Here is a 17,109-nt window from a genome sequence, read left to right as displayed (position 1 = left end):
TTCAAGCGCTATATAAAAACAACAATATTTTTATACATTTCCTTTTAATATCTTGCTGCTAAATATTTTTGTGGACACTCCTCTGTTCTTTGTTTTTATACTTTATTCTATTTTGTAGTCTTTGGTGAAAATAAAGTTTTTCGAAAAAAGTTTTTACTTAAAAAAAAATAAATAAATAAAAATAATAATTAAAATATATATATATATAAATATATTTAACAATGCAAAAAAATTATTTAACTTCTAATGAAATGATTGCATGCTTGCAATCACTTTTATCTTAAAAAATCTTGCTGGCGAAAAAACGAATGCAGCACTGGCAAGAATTCATAAACGTAACTAGAAACATTAATCAGGTACCAACAAAATATTTCAGTACTGAATGAGGAAGCATCCTAACCACAAACTCTGTCTGTATATGGATCAGTTTAATTAGTCCAAACAAATTTCCTTGAAATGTTAGCCCACTAGAAATGCCTGTTTAACTGGGCTATAGCTCTTTAGTATCTGGGTCAATGAGCTGAATAACAAAGTTATTCAGTTATTGATCAGGCCCACTTCTTGCAATCCAATGCAGAGATAAACACAATGCAATGAAAGGTCAAGCGCAAAGATCAAAAGAAAAGGTCAGATTTTATAGTCCCACACAATTCAGCTGTTTAATTATATATCTGATTAGAAATCTCTAGTACACCCCCTATGATAAAATATCTGTCAAACCATTTGACCTCATATTTCATGAAGGGTTCATTTAAATTTTAACATAGTGTACTGGAAAATAACCGTCAATATATTATATACAGTATTATGTTGTATAACTATACTAAAATGAGAACAAAAATGAGTGTGCAAGAGTTAGGGCGTAATTAAGACTATTTTTATTTTTTAACACAGAGCCCTTGATATTTTTAACCAGATACAGGTGCTATGCATCAGTCACACATGAAGGAACTCATGACATAGTTTAATGTGCATGTGATGATATTCAAATAAAGATAGGATACACAGAAACCTAAAAGGAGAAATAAACAAAGGTTTTTTTTTGAATGAGTGATTTGTTAGATTCTTATCAAACAGTGTGTTTCATTGATAACAGTACTATGGTTAAGATTAAACACAAATGAGCACCACAGAGAACACAGCGTGTTTGCATGAGCGTGGGTGCTAAGGTTTTCACCATTTCCTGTATACTGAGTGTGCTACAGACTTTTACCATATAGGGCTGTGGCAGATAAAGGAAGGAGAAAGAAGAAGCATCGGAAAAGAAAGAGCGAACCCTCATGCCTCAACTTGCCGATTGTAGCTGCCACAGAAAAAGACTACTCTTACAGCCAGAGAAACCTTTCGTTTGAAAATGGTAACGTTTCTCTCGGGTTGTGTTTGTGCCTGTTAGAAACATGTTTAACCAAGATACACAGAGCTGCAGTATATGACCTTTCAAAGCAAATAGTTAACATAATGTGCTAACATTAACATTTATACAATTAATTAAAAGGTAAAGATAAAATTTTCAATATAATGAGCAATCTAATGGTTGTATTAAAAGATAAATATTAGGCTATGGGGAATTTATAAATATATTCAATTCAACTGAAGTTTATTTGTATAGCGCTTTTCATGATACAAAACATTGCAAAGCAGCTTTACAGAAAATTACGTTTCTACAATATATTTAGTAGTAGCTTATAAGTGGTGACTATGTAAGTTGATGTACATATGGCAGAAATGTATGGAAAAATCAGTTAAAGACGTAGCAGTAGGCTGTATATACTTTACAGTACATGGGGTTATGTGTGAATGGGTTATATCATTCATATTGAAGCTAGAAAGGAGCCATTTTTAGAATCATCGCAGCATATTTAAATATTACAGTTTATAAAATAACTCAACAGCACATTAGTTAAGCTTCATGAAATAAATTAGATTTTTTACTTCTCACCACATGCTGTCACGATTGATTCTACATGCTCAGTTGTCACCAAACTTCCACAGAAACAGCAAAATTAAGAAAGGCCAGGCCTATGCCTGTACAAACCGTAAGCAGGTTGGTTTGCAGCACAATAGCTGCATTGTTGCGGTTTACACCTGCTCATTAGGACTACTCTGTACACACTGACAATGTACAATTAGGCTGCAAAAACCCCTCATGTCAACTTCACATAGTAGTCCACATGCTCGGTGACCTGTATTATGTACAATCCTAGGCTTTTTCAAGATTACTTAAAGATAATTATCATGAAGCTAACAAATTTGAAAAGCTCAAAAATCATCATCCTTAAAAGCAAATTAATAATTTAATTGATTTAAAAGGAATGTTAAGAGGTATGAGGCATTTTTGAGATGCCTCACTCTAGCTATACAGTAATATAGCTATAATATAGCTTCTATATTAATTTTGATTATAGTAGTGAATATCTCTCTGTGCGGTGGCTGGTTTTGTCTTCAAAAGAACTGTAACAAAAACATCATCTACACTGTGGGAGCAGTCACAGAAACACAGCTTAATAAACATACTAAATGATGTTTAGATGATGTAAATAAAGAAAGGTTTTGTGAGGGATAGATGGGATAAAGGATGGAAATCCATTTAAGTTAATAGAACGTTATATGCATGAAATAAAACAAATGTGTGCACGTACATTTGACAGTTAATGATCAGCTTTCACTAACTTGAGAGAAGTAAGAAGCTCAGCCCTGAGCACTCAGCACTGGCACAGAGTTCAACAAGCCTCCATGCTGGGCGGATGATTGATGCGCATGCGCAGAACATTCATTGCGCTGCCGTGAGCTGCTGCGCTTCATTCATTGTATTTTATGTCGCACAGACGTGAATACTATCCTTTCCAACTCATTTGACTAATTTCATTTCTGTTGTTGTTTCTTATTATTTCATTAATTTTTTTTACTAACACTTTCAGTGTAAAGAAATGCCCTTAAACGGCTTCTTTTAAAACTTCTGGTTAAGACTGCTGAACGTCAGCGGGCATCACGCCCAGATCTCACATGAATCTCATGCCCTTAAAAGGCGTTTTTCATTGCCTGCTGAGAAAGATCTGTAAACCCTACGGAAAAGACAAAGCTGATGATTTAAATAACTGTGTTAGTCTGCCCTCTTCTGGACAACAAGAAGCAATACTAACATCAAACTAATTATACACACACACACACACACACACACACACACACACACACTGTTGGGAAGGATACTTTGGAAATGTAATGTAAAGGTTACAGATTACAAGTTACCCTATTTAAAATGTAATAAATAGTGTGTAACTATTTGAATTACTTTATAAAGTAACTGATTACATTTGATTACTTTTTGATCACTTTAAATTTCTAATGTTTTTAACTACAAACCCGATTCTAAAAAAGTTGGGACACTGTACAAATTGTGAATAAAAACAGAATGGAGTTTTTTTTTTAAATTTCAATATTTTATTCAGAATACAACATAGATGACATATCAAATGTTTAAACTGAGAAAATGTATAATTTTAAGGGAAAAATAAGTTGATTTTAAATTTCATGGCATCAACACATCTCAAAAAAGTTGGGACAAGGCCATGTTTACCACTGTGTGCCATCCCCTCTTCTTTTTATAACAGTCTGCAAACGTCTGGGGACTGAGGAGACAAGTTGCTCAAGTTTAGGAATAGGAATGTTGTCCAATTCTACTCCTTCTTTTACTCAGCCATGATGTTGTAATTGATGCTGTATATGGTCTGGCATTGTCATGTTGGAAAATGCAAGGTCTTCCCTGAAAGAGACGACGTCTGGATGGGAGCATGTGTTGTTCTAGAACTTGGATATACCTTTCAGCATTTATGGTGCCTTTCCAGATGTGTAAGCTGCCCATGCCACACGCACTCATGCAACCCCATACCATCAGAGATGCAGGCTTCTGAACTGAGCGCTGATAACAGCTTGGGTTGTCCTTGTCCTCTTTAGTCCGGATGACATGGTGTCCCAGTTCTCCAAAAAGAACTACAAATTTTGATTCGTCTGACCACAGAACAGTTTTCCACTTTGCCACAGTCCATTTTAAATGAGCCTTGGCCCAGAGAAAACGCCTGCACCGCTGGATCATGTTTAGATATGGCTTCTTTTTTGACCTATAGAGTTTTAGCCGGCAACGGCGAATGGCACATTGGATTGTGTTCACCAACAATGTTTTCTTGAAGTATTCCTGAGCCCATGTTGTGATTTCCATTACAGTATCATTCCTGTATGTGATGCAGTGCTGTCTAAGGGCCCGAAGATCATGGGCATCCATATGGTTTTCCGGCCTTGACCCTTACGCACAGAGATTGTTCCAGATTCTCTGAATCTTTGGATGATATTATGCACTGTAGATGATGATAACTTCAAACTCTTTGCAATTTTTCTCTGAGAAACTCCTTTCTGATATTGCCCCACTATTTTTCGCCGCAGCATTGGGGGAGTTGGTGATCCTCTGCCCATCTTGACTTCTGAGAGACTCTTTTTATACCCAATCATGTTGCCAATTGATCTAATAAGTTGCAACTGGTCCTCCAGCTGTTCCTTATATGTACATTTAACTTTTCCGACCTCTTATTGAAATCATGAAATCCAAAATGAGCCAATATTTGGCATGACATTTCAAAATGTCTCACTTTCAACATTTTATATTTTATCTATATTCTATAGTGAATAAAATATACGTTTATGAGATTTGTAAATTATTTCATTCCTTTTTTAGTCACAATTTGTACAAGTGTCCCAACTTTTTTGGAATCGGGTTTGTATTAATCGTTTTAAAAACATGCAAAGCAGGCAGGGTTAACAGCGGGATTTGACACAAGATCAAAACTATTCATCACTTGAATTAAGATTATAATAATTTATTTAAAGCACAGCCACTACAAAATCAGACTTTAGCACCTCTTTTTACTTTGAGATCATTCTGACGTTAAAGGCAGATTTAAAATCATAACAAGAAATAGTTTAATATCTATGATACTGTTTCTGCAAATCAAATATTTGGATATATATGACAGAAAACACTGATATCTAACATTGCCTTGAAAAAACAATTAATCTTAAAAAAAGAATATATATAAACCCAAATAGGAGATGAAAGAGTTATTGATTAAGCATGTGTACTAAATTCCTGAAACATTGGTTACTCATATTTTAGAGCAATCAGTCAAACCTGTCTGTAAAAATAAAGAAAAGAAAAAAAAACTGATGTAACCCCCTTTGTAATCATTAACATTTTCAAAAGTAACTTTAGTTTAATTACAATTTTTTTCTCAATAACTGTAACTGATTACTTTTACATTGTTTATGTGATTAAATTTCATAATTTGGTTACATGTAACTAATTACTCTGCAACACTGTGTGTGTGTGTGTGTGTATCTATATATATGAATTCTGAGCCAATTATAATATATGTTATAATTATGTAATATTCATAATTATATAAATGTAGCCAATAATTGTTCTACTCGCTATATTACTGTACTATACTGTAGATGTATTACTTATTTTTAAAATGTATTTATTGATCTATTTATTTTACACTGTTTTTCTTTATTCAGTGGACCTCTAACACTCTCTTGTGGCCCCCTGGGCCCCAGACCCCAGTTTGGAGACCCGGATTAAGTTATTTAACAGTATCGTATGCTTTGTTCTCTATGTAGTCTTTAAAACTCTAATGCAGATACTTTTCTATTAAATCAGGCAGCATTTGCCACGACAAAGAAAGTATTACACAAATGTTTGCATTACCTTATTAGAAATAATATTAATAAAATATAATATTCCTGTAAAAACTAAGATTAAAAAGTAGTGGCCGTAGAAAAAGTAGCTACCGTGGTGTTTTTTTTAGTACTGGTAAATGTAATAGTAAATAATAATAATAATTCATTACATTTATATAGCGCTTTTCTAGGCACTCAAAGCGCTTTACATTGTCAGGGGGTATCTCCTCATCCACCACCAGTGTGCAGCATCCACCTGGATGATGCGACGGCAGCCATAGTGCGCCAGAACGCCCACTACACACCAGCTTACTGGTGGAGAGGAGACAGAGTGATGAAGCCAATCAGCAGATATGGGGATTGTTAGGAGGCCATGATGGTCAGAGGCCAATGGGCGAATTTAGCCAGGATGCCGAGGTCACACCTCTACTCTTGTCGAAAGACGCCCTGGGATTTTTAATGACCACAGAGAGTCAGGACCTCGGTTTAACGTCTCATCCGAAGGACGGTGCTTGTTGACAGTATAGTGTCCCCATCACTACACTGTGGCGCTAGGACCCACACAGACCACAGGGTGAGCACCCCCTGCTGGCCTCACTAGCACCTCTTCCAGCAGCAACCTAGTTTTCTCAGGAGGTCAGTAGCCTTCGTTTTTATTATTTTTGATACAATTTCCAGCTAATTTGCCTCTAGGAAAACCACTTTCACCCCACCGATGACGCAGCTCTGATTTAGCCAATCACAGCACGTTTTAAAGTTTCTCTTCATTCATTGGTCGTCTGTGCATGATGTAGTGCAGAACCAGGAAGGAAATAGTTTATGCGTGTATCTACCATAGACAGTAAAGGTATGTACTAGAAATATATAGTTCCCTCTCGAGAACGGTCTCTCGACATGGCGTTAATGCCTTGGGGGACTCCCTTCCTTCCTAACCTACCTGAAATCCTATTGCACAATGCCAGTGAAGTTGCAACTCTCATTGGCCAATGCCAGCCAAGACGGCAAACGAGGGCGGGGCCTCGCCACTATATATTGTGCCGTGTTGGCGGCATAACCTCAGAATCGTCCTCTTTCATTATCCTACGGAGACAGCTGTTGAGAAGACGCAAGAAGACGGATTTCCCTTTTGGAGTTCCAGCATGTCGAAAGTTTGCATGCTGTGTTCGGGACCTATCGAGGCCCCGGACTCCCACGAGTTCTGCATCCGTTGCCTGGGTCTCGTCCATGTGGAGGCAGCACACACCGGGTCAGGCTGCCCACACTGCGAAGAATTCTCATTGCGTGTGCTTAGGGCCCGGAAGAATATCGCCCTCGGTGATTTCTCTCGGCAATGTCCCACCGCCGCCAGCGAGCCGCTGGTGGGACGACAGCCACACGTGGGCGACCGCGCGGAATGGCACAATCCCCCCCCCCCGCTCTCCAATGTGCTTGGAGGAGAATCTTCAACCTGCTGCTGGAGCATCGGAGATTATATCATTCGGTGCGGTGGGGGACAACGATTTCGACAAGGCGCTGTCCCTAACGACGTCTGAGAAGGACTGGGCCCGCTCTCCGGAGGAGCGCTCTGAAGTGGAGTCCGGATTCTCACTAAGGCCCAGAGTGGTCTAGGCTTAGAGTGGGAATCCCCCGACGAACCAGCTAAGAGCAAGCTGGATTCTTGCTTCCTTTACTCGGGCCGCCGAGCTGCTGCTCCAAGAAAACGAGCCCCATTCCTCCCAGACCTGCACGACGAGGTCGCTAAGGCGTGGGCTGCACCCCAATCGGCTCACGCTGGTGGGTCGGAAATTTTCACAAAAGTCAACGGAGCGGAAGCCCGTGGATATACGCGCATCCCAACGTCGAGGAATCCATCGCTGCGCACCTCTGCCCCTCCTCTGCTTCTCTGAAGACAGGTGCTACGCTGCCGTCAAGGCCCTGCCGTTTGACCGCACATGTAGCGGACAAAGCGTACGCGGCCCTTGAGAAGCAATTTCTGCTCTGCACACGATGGCAGTGCTCCAAGTTTTTCAGGCACAAATTCTGAAATCCCTGGACGAGGGCGGGGTGGTACACAGCAGCGTCATTCAGAATGCAGAGGGCGAGAGGCTTCGCCCTCTGTGTCTTTTTGCGAGCGCATGGTGGATCCATTCCAGCCATTTCGGTTTGGTTGCGGATCGTCATAGAGAACGGCTACACGCTTCAGTTTCGGCGCAGACCACCCCGGTTCAATGGCGTGGTCATGTCGACGGTTCCGGCTCACATCTATCTATCTATCTATCTATCTATCTATCTATCTATCTATCTATCTATCTATCTATCTATCTATCTATCTATCTATCTATCTATCTATCTATCCTTTTACTTGAATTGGTGAATGAAACTGAAAGCTAAATAAATGTTTTAATGGATAAAGCTGTGTCTGTTTGCTTAATCGGTTAATGTCACTTTAAACAAGGTTACTTAACTCTTCTTACTAATTTTTAAATTTGATAATTTAATGGTTTTGTCATATTTATTTTTCTCTTTCAGGCAAAACCTAGTTTTCTAGTGTAACACTTTACAATAAAGTTTCATTTGTTGACTGATGTATTAACTAACATTAACTATGAGCAATACATTTGATACAAGTATTTATTAAACTTTGTTAGTTAATAAAAATACAGCTGTACGTTGTTTGTTCTTGTTAGTTCACTAATGGTAACAAATACAGCTGACTTTAAATGACTTTAATTTAAGAACAGCAAGTGCGACTAACCGTGTTAAGAGACGTTTGTATTCTCAAAAATAATTGTAATCTGTTTTTGATTATTGATAAACTAAGACCTAAACGTGTGGTGGGGATTACGTCAGTAAGCCGTTTTGAAGGTACTTTCGAAACTAATTGAAAATAATATTCTTTACATCATTAACGCTGTTTTTACATTGGATGAATTTCAATTGGCTTTATAGGATTATGTATTTAATTTTTCGCTTTCTATTAATCTATAGGCCAATACTCGCCTTTAGGCGGAACAGACAGTTTTCGCTAAACCTTTTTCCACGCCCCCTACCTTTCTTTCCACCAATGAGAAACCTTTCGGCACGCCACCTTTTGCCACGCCCATTGCTCCAGGCTGCAGTTACCCCTACTTGGCTACTCCTGGCATCTAAACTCCAGTCCAGTAGGTGGTGGTAAATACTCCTTTAAGTTGGTTTGCCAACCGTCAATACAATTAAAAGACGAAGAAGTGTTTTGTTTACATCGTGTCATCGAGAGTCGAAATGCCATACTGAACCGCTGAGCAGGACTGAAAATTCCACTTCAGTCATTCATAATTCAACTGTATGCACTGTATTTCAAATTTTTCCATTATCACTTAGTTTCAATCGGTAGCTCGATAAATATTGAAAGTATTCTGTTATGCCCATCACACTTAATTCCACGAATTATCTCGTTTATCTTTACATTCATTCGTGTTTTCCTTCAGGGTGATGGGGAACGCAGAAAGTGTTGTAGCGCAGAAACGACTGGCTCGTTTTCGTCCGGATGAGAGACCTGTTATAGAGGGGATATTTGACAGGCTTCATGGATCTGGCTCCTCTGTTTCGTCTGAAAAAACGGGGAAGGTTTTATCCCTAGATGTGTTTAAGGTAAACAGCTGTGACATGACAATACATTGAACTGGATATGTTATACTACTATACTATACTAGTGCTGTAGTCTGTGTGATAACATTTATTTGTTTAAGTTTATTGACGATTATATCGTTGTTAGCTTTAGAAAAGTTTGCATGACACTGACCTTAATGATTTTGTGTTCCGGTGTGAACCAGGGTTATTATATTTATAGCTAAAATAAATAACTAAAACTGATATGAAAATTTATATAAACTATAATACAAAAAAAGTAATGATAATAAAAATCAAGTGTAGCATTAGTTCTGGCAGGTCACGTTAGTCAAGCTCGCATCAGCTGACTCTCAGCTGATCCCCATCTATCTATAGGAATATGACCTCTATCTAAGCATTTATATATAAGGTCCCTCAGTATTATCAGCAGTTTTCGCATTGCTCTATAGTTAATTTCCCTTCTCCATCCCCAACTCCTCCTCTCAGTCAGGATTCAGCCTTCTGAATCTCCTTTGAATCAGACTAATTCTAAAATGTGTACATAATGATTTAACTTTATCAATACTGCAATACATTCATGTTGGTCCCATTTTGCTTAGCCTGGGGAGTTATCGCTGCTAGTAGGGCTGCATGATAAATCACATGCAATATTTAATGCGCACCTTGTATGTAAAGCCGGTTCTGTAATCAGCAGTAAATCTCCATCACCTGCGCACTTTCACATGGAGCCGAATTAACTACACAGAGCCGTTGTTCACTGACAACTAACTTCTAGGCTGCATTGTTGTGCAGGGAGTTCTTGCCCAGAAAAGAACCACACCGCCAATCCAAATTGTACGCTAATTGTCAGTCAGCTTTGACGATAGTGGTCCAGACAGAAATGACAAAACTTACACCAAAATTGCTGAAATGTTAACAAAAATTACAACGAAAAATAAAATATAAAAAAACTATAAAAAATTCAAACTATTGTACTATTATTAGGGGTGTAACGTTACGTGTATTCGTACCGGATCGTTTCGGTACAGGGCTCTCGGTACGGTGCATGTGTGTACCGAATGACGGAATGCAATATTTTGTGCGCGGAACATAAGTACATTTTCGTGTTTCCAAACGAACATATTAAGTGGTGGAAGTCTCCGCGTTCAGCGTAAATCCCGCCCTACAGCTGATTCTAACGCCGCCTTCACACTGGCAGTTGAAATCAGCTCCGTAATACGCAATACGCCCCCAGTGGACGTCGTACACAACGGTGAAAAGTGTCGGAAGCCTCGGAACCGAGTAGAACAAAAATGGCGGAAAGGTTGGAAAGGCTGACAGCGCGACACCCTGAAATACTCCCTGAAATCCTCACCGTTGTTCAGACGCAGCTCACCCACCAGGCGGTGAAACTCCCCGTACTGATACCTCTCTGCCAGGTAGTATTTTACCCACATGGATCTCTTTTTTTTTGCTTGCTTCTCCAGTATAGGAGAGCAACAGCAAGAGCATTGACAAGTCTACGATTAGCCATAATATAATTTTCTGGCTGTATGTGAATGAGCGGGAAAATGGCCACAACATTGAATTGTACAATATTTAAATATTTAATTATTTAATTGCATTAACTGCATAAATTACGTTATAAAATCATTAAAATGAAAAAATGACATGACAACTTGTCGTTATAAAATCATTATTTATTTTATTAAAAGTTAAGAATTCAGGTTTGTTTATCAGTACCATAGCAACGCCAACTTCCGCTGGAATTGTCGGATAGGAACCGTCCGTAGCCTTTCGCAAGAGTTCAATTTTTTGAACGCATCCGGATTGCCAACGGACACGATTTTTTTCGCACCGCACTCGTTCGCACCTGGTTCGGACCCATTCGCATGCGGTCTGCGAATCTCCATAGAAAATGAATGACTTCCGGTCGTTTCGCTGCCGTATCGGAGCTGATTTCAACTGCCAGTGTGAAGGCGGCGTAAGGCCGGCGACACACTGGCTGCGTGGCATTTCTGCTGCGTGTCAGGAGCGTGACGGCTGCTTCGCGTTTTCTGTGTCTTTACACACCAGAATCGTGCCTGACGCGGCGCTGGCGCGCTGCTGCTGCTGTAAGTGACATAAAGGAGACCGCCGACAGACCAGGATCTTGTCTTCATGACAACAATATAAACTTTTTTTACACACCTACAACTACGCCTACTGATAAAGGACACCGTCAACAGTTTTGACAGCAAAATATACTATGTTTGACAGGTGCAATATTTGAAAATCGATAATTATTTATTTATTTTTTAAATTACATTTATATCTGAATTTATGTCAACCTATAGACTTTCAAACATCAAAGTGTCATGAATTAATATGCATTTGTGTACAAAATGACATATAAACATATTTTCCTATTATATTTTGCCTGGAAACGCTTCCAACACGCGCGCGTGTCGCATGAAAAATAGGCGTCTGTTCTATTTCTAGCCTTAGGCCGGCGACACACTGGATGCGTGGCGCAAGCATCTCAGCTGCGTGGCGTGTACGTTTTTAATCCGGCTCCCATGTTAACAGGTTAGAGCTTGCAGACTGCCTGCGTGAGACGCGCGTCTCAGGCGCGGCTCGAGCCGCGCAGAAAACGTCCATGCTAGAAATAGAACCGACGCCTATTTTTCACGTGACACGCACGCGTGTTGGAAGCGTTTCCATGCAAAATAGAATAGGAAAATATGTTTATATGTCATTTTGTACACAAATGCATATTAATTCATGACACTTTGATGTTTGAAAGTTTATAGGTTGACATAAATTCAGATATAAATGTAATTTAAAAAATAAATTAATAATTATCGATTTTCAAATATTGCACCTGTCAAACATAGTCTATTTTGCCGTCAATACTGTTGATGGTGTCCTTTATCAGTAGGCTTTATATTTATGCTCAACATGAAGTATAGATATTGTTGTCATGAAGACAAGAGCCTGGTCTGTCGGCGGTCTCCCTGTCACCTACAGCAGCAGGCACGGCACGGTTCTGGTGAAGCAGGCCTGCACACTGGGATTGGTAATGCTGCACTGTAATCATAGTTATTTATTTATATTTTTTATTATATTTTATTATATGATATTGGTTTGAGACTGAGAGTATTTTATTTAGTGGAGAACTTTGCAGCAGTGTTTTATTTCTTATTCTTTTTTTATTTTATATATATTTTATTTAAAAGTATTTTTAAAAAAAGTGTATAGTAATAAACAACCTGCAGTTTAATGTTTGCATTTCTTTCCCTTACTTTACCGAAAATGAACCGAACCGTGACTTTAAAACCGAGGTATGTACCGAACTGTGATTTTTGCGTACCGTTACACCCCTAACTATTATAGTATCCAAGTTATAATAAAATAACACTGGCTTAAAATGAATCTTTCACAGACCAAATGGGAACTGATTTAGAAAATGCCCACATTATCCACATACAGTAATTACTTCCTCATGGAAGGTTACAGTTATACATAATTTGGTTTTGTTATTGGATAAGCATTTAAATGTCTGGTATTATTTGTAAAAGGCAGAAGAGTATTGTAGAATATCTAAAAATAAGCATGGGCTAAAGGTAAATGTTATGACTGGTAAACTGATGCAAGTCATTCAAACTATTGTTTAAATTGCATGTCTGTGCTAACACTTAAAGGAATAGTTCACCCAAAAATGAACATTTTCTCATCATTTACTGACCCACATGTCATTACAAACCTGAATAAGATTCTTTCTTATGTTGAACACAAAATAAGATATTTTAAAGAATTTTGAAAAATTAAACAGTCGTTCGTCCCAATTGACTTCCAAAGTAGGGAAAGAAATACTATGGAAGTCAATGGTGGCCATCAGCTGTTTGATTACCAGCATTCTTCAGAATATTTTCAATGTTCAAAATAAGAAAGAAGCTCATACAGGTTTGGAATGACAAGAGAGTGAGTAAATTCTGAAAAATTTAAATTTTTGAGTGAACTATTCCTTTAACACACATGCATATTGACCTTTCAGTTTTCCTTTTATTCGTTTCAGTTGACAATGGCAAAGATGGCCTCAGAATCAATGATAAAGAGGGTATTTCAGGGCATACACAGCATTGATCCAGGAGTGCCAGTGCCCCCTGGTGATGGGATAAGTCAGGAGCAGCTGGTGATTTTCTTGGCAGATATTCTTAGGGGAACTGCAGAAGAACGTGCACCTTTGGTCTTGGCAATGGCTGAGGGTGCAAAGGCTACTGCTACCACAACTGAGCAGATCAGAGGTGTAAGTATCACCAAAATCGAATCATACAAAGTGTTTCAGTATTGGTATTATTTATATATTATTATAATATTCATAAATTTTTATATTTTTAGTTTTCATTTTATTTTTGGTTTAAATTTTAAACCATTTTGTCTGTTTGTTTTTATGGTTTTGTCATTTAATAATTTCTATTTAAATTTATTTATAAAAAAAAAATTATCTTAAAGTTTCAGCTTATATTTTATTTTAGTTTTTTCAGCTTCATTTTAATTATTTTTAATGGCTTTAATGAAAAAGTGAAGGTGACGTGACATACAGCCAAGTATGGTGACCCATACTCAGTATTCGTGCTCTGCATTTAACCCATCCAAAGTGCACACACACACACACACACACACACACACACACACACACACACACACAGCAGTGAACACAGACCCAGAGCTGTGGGCAGCAATGTATGCTCAAGGGCACCTCAGTCGTAGTATTGCCGGCCCGAGACTCGAAGCCACAACCTTAGGGTTAGGAGTCAAACTCTCTAACCAAACCATTAGCCACGACTTTATTTAACTATAACAACACTGTTAATTAAAGCCACAGTCAGATAAACCACTTAGTTTGCTGACTCATGATAGCCAAACTCAATTTAACAATAAAACATCTCAATTCAATATATATATATTTATTTCTTTATTTATTTTGTGTTTATTTATTAAATAGTTTGTGGAGGACCTGGTGTCAGCTGCAGTACAGACTCTAGCCCACAGGGGGAATCTGCGTGCTTGGCAACTAGATCGCATGGGTGATGGGCCTCAAGGTGTTAAGCTTCTGGCAGAACAGCTGACCTCTGAATTAAAATCTTCAGGTTTGTAACAGTAGCAAAATAAACACTTTTAAATCCAAATAAAAATAAATAATATGACTTACAAATGATGTGTAAATGATGTGTATATATATATATATATATATATATATATATATATATATATATATATATATATATATACAAATATAGAAGTATTAAACTGTTTTAGTTAATGATAACAAAACTTTAACCAACAAATATAGTGCACACCAAAATAACTATTTAATATAATTAGTCCTTGTTGTTTCTATAGATAAGAATACGTGTGATATTCCTTGTCTGGAAGACTGGCTGTTCCGGATCCCAGCAATGGCCATGTTTTTGGAGCTGCTGATTGGCGAGGGTCTAGGAGTTGGGTTGCCCTCTCGTCCTCCCCCAACTCTGTTTCCTCTGTGTCAGTACGCTCCCTGGAGTGACCTCCGTTGTCTTTTGAATATACCTCTTCTGATGTTCCTGTCACCTCAGCTGCCAGCTGGATATAGTGCCCCCTGGAGGTTGCTGTTCTCCACAAACATACATGGGGAAAGCTTCACCCGGCTGGTGGGCAACTGCAAAAATCGGGGTCCCACTGTCATTTTAGTAAAGGACACTAAAGGGCATATCTTCGGGGGCTTTGCATCTCAAAGCTGGGAAGTCAAACCTCAGTTCCAGGGTGAGTTCGGAGAAAAAAAAAAACATATACAGTGTTATGCATCACAACTAATGTTTCTACTTCTTTTTGCACTAGGTGATTCAAGGTGCTTTCTCTTCTCCATTTTTCCATACATGAGAGTGTTCAACTGCACAGGCTATAACAATCATTACATGTACTTGAACCAGGGCCAGCAGACTATGCCGAATGGCTTGGTGAGATAAATTTGAAAGGAATAGCACAAATAGCAAAAATGAAAATTTGCGTAAAATTTACTCACTCATAGATCCATAGAGTTTTTCTTTTTTGGAACAGGTTTGAAGAAATTCAGCATTATTGTAAATCACTTCCTCACCCTCTGCAGTAAATGGGTCCTGTCAGAATGAGAGTAATCCACACGATTTCAGTCCATCATCTCTTGTAAAGTAAAAATCTGCATGTTTATAAGAAACAAATCTTTCATTAAGGTGTTTTAAATTTGCATAATCCATAGTCCATAATCCATAATAACGCTTAGTTCCTTCAGTTAAAATGATGTGCATTATTGTGATGTCTTTATCAATTGTTTGGAGTCTCATTCTGATGGCACTAATTCACTTCAGAGGATCCGCTGGTAAGCAAGTGATGTAATGCCAAATTTCTCCAAATCTTTTCAGATGAAGAAACAAATTCTTTTACATCTTGAATGGCCCTAGGGTGAATACTTTTTTCAGTTTTCTTTTTTTCATTTTTGGGTGAACTATTCCTTTAAAAACCTTTAATACACTATGGAGCAAAGAAAACAATTCATAATTAACTGTCTTTTTAGGGTATGGGTGGTCAGCATGGCTATTTCGGCTTGTGGTTGGACTTCGATTTTGGAAACGGCCACAGTAGGGCTCGACCACGCTGCACCACATACGGCAGTCCTCAACTCTCAGGAGACGAGGACTTCAAACTGGACACCGTGGAGGTGTGGGCCGTCGGGCAGCTACCTGAAGAACAGGAGCAGGTCTGTGATAGAAATGTTACTATAGTGAATTTTATATTTTTGGAGTGTGCATTTTGATTCAAAAAGTGTTTGTGTTGAGGTTCAGGATGAGAAGAAGAAGAGCGTATTAGATGCAGATCCTGAAGTACAGGCCATAATGGAAATGACAGGGAAGACCCTGCACAGCCAAGGCCTCCGGGAACCTGAGGAGGACGAGGAACAGTGAGGAAGAAAAAATAGAAGACAATGAGTAGATCAAACCAGCAGTATTTCATTTCAGTGTTTGGTTTGGTTTGTTCTTTTACACTAATGTAGATATAGAGGAAACTACACTGTTGCAAATCACTTACTGAGGAGTTTATACAGTGTAGTTTTTATGTTAATATGCAAAATCCAGGAGCTGGTTTCCTGCTTTCTGTGAAATATTAAAATGTGCATACAAAGATATTCTGTCAAATACGGTTAAACACTGAGGAATGACAACGTGTGACAGAAGTCTACATTTCACATCAAGTACCTGGATGTTATATATTCTGATTTCGTCTTGACTGATATATTTAATGTCTTTAAACTGGAAGATTCACTCATTAAATGGAAAATAAATAAATACATAGAACATTATTTGTTTGCTTAGGAATTGTATCATCCCAAATTCATAAATGTGAAAAGATGCATTTCTCAGAATGAAAATGAGGATTTTCTCAATTCTCTTAATCTTAAAGATTAATTCATCAGTAATTTCTGCAATTTCTACTTGATTTTAGGCATTTTCAGAATATTGTTAATTCAGAGTGGTTGGATGCTGTGTAATGTACTTTAAACTGTATCTTTGATAGATGCTCTATCTATATATTTTTTGAGGCCTTGGTATGAAAAAAAAACCTTGCAGATAACTGTTTATTGTTTGCTGGTTATGGTGAGTTATTCATATCATTTAACCACAAACAATCCCAAATCATTCTGTTCTACAACATCAAATTTGGTATATAGCAATTAAGCTTTTCAGGGTGAAGTGAGTTATATTTTTACAGTAGTAACCATGGTAATATATATATATATATATATATATATATATATATATA

At 38.0% G+C, this 17,109-nt stretch overlaps 1 protein-coding gene across 1 annotated transcript; it reads left to right on the top strand.

The window, feature by feature from the left end:
* The first annotated feature begins 8,888 nt into the window (after positions 1-8,888).
* LOC132101638 (MTOR-associated protein MEAK7) lies at positions 8,889-16,646 on the top strand. Its single transcript, XM_059506723.1, has 8 exons — positions 8,889-9,028; positions 9,174-9,336; positions 13,352-13,582; positions 14,282-14,426; positions 14,680-15,078; positions 15,154-15,272; positions 15,866-16,048; positions 16,134-16,646. The coding sequence occupies exons 2-8, from the start codon at positions 9,178-9,180 to the stop codon at positions 16,251-16,253; spliced, it is 1,356 nt and encodes a 451-aa protein (XP_059362706.1). The 5' UTR covers positions 8,889-9,028; positions 9,174-9,177; the 3' UTR covers positions 16,254-16,646.
* The last annotated feature ends 463 nt before the right edge of the window (positions 16,647-17,109 follow it).

The sequence above is a fragment of the Carassius carassius genome, chromosome 23 (genome assembly GCF_963082965.1).
Source record: "Carassius carassius chromosome 23, fCarCar2.1, whole genome shotgun sequence".
NCBI classification, from domain to species: Eukaryota; Metazoa; Chordata; class Actinopteri; order Cypriniformes; family Cyprinidae; genus Carassius; species Carassius carassius.
Note: the sequence above shows the minus strand (reverse complement) of the source record. Positions and strands in the feature narration are given on the sequence as shown.

What these genes read in the sequence shown, in the direction of transcription:
- LOC132101638 (XM_059506723.1), top strand. Translation starts at nt 9,178, where the DNA reads ATGGGGAACGCAGAAAGTGTTGTAGCGCAGAAACGACTGGCTCGTTTT. An exon ending in CAACTGAGCAGATCAGAGGT is followed by an intron (nt 13,583 to 14,281) that starts GTAAGTATCACC and finishes TTTATTAAATAG; the next exon opens with TTTGTGGAGGACCTGGTGTC. An exon ending in CTCTGAATTAAAATCTTCAG is followed by an intron (nt 14,427 to 14,679) that starts GTTTGTAACAGT and finishes TTGTTTCTATAG; the next exon opens with ATAAGAATACGTGTGATATT.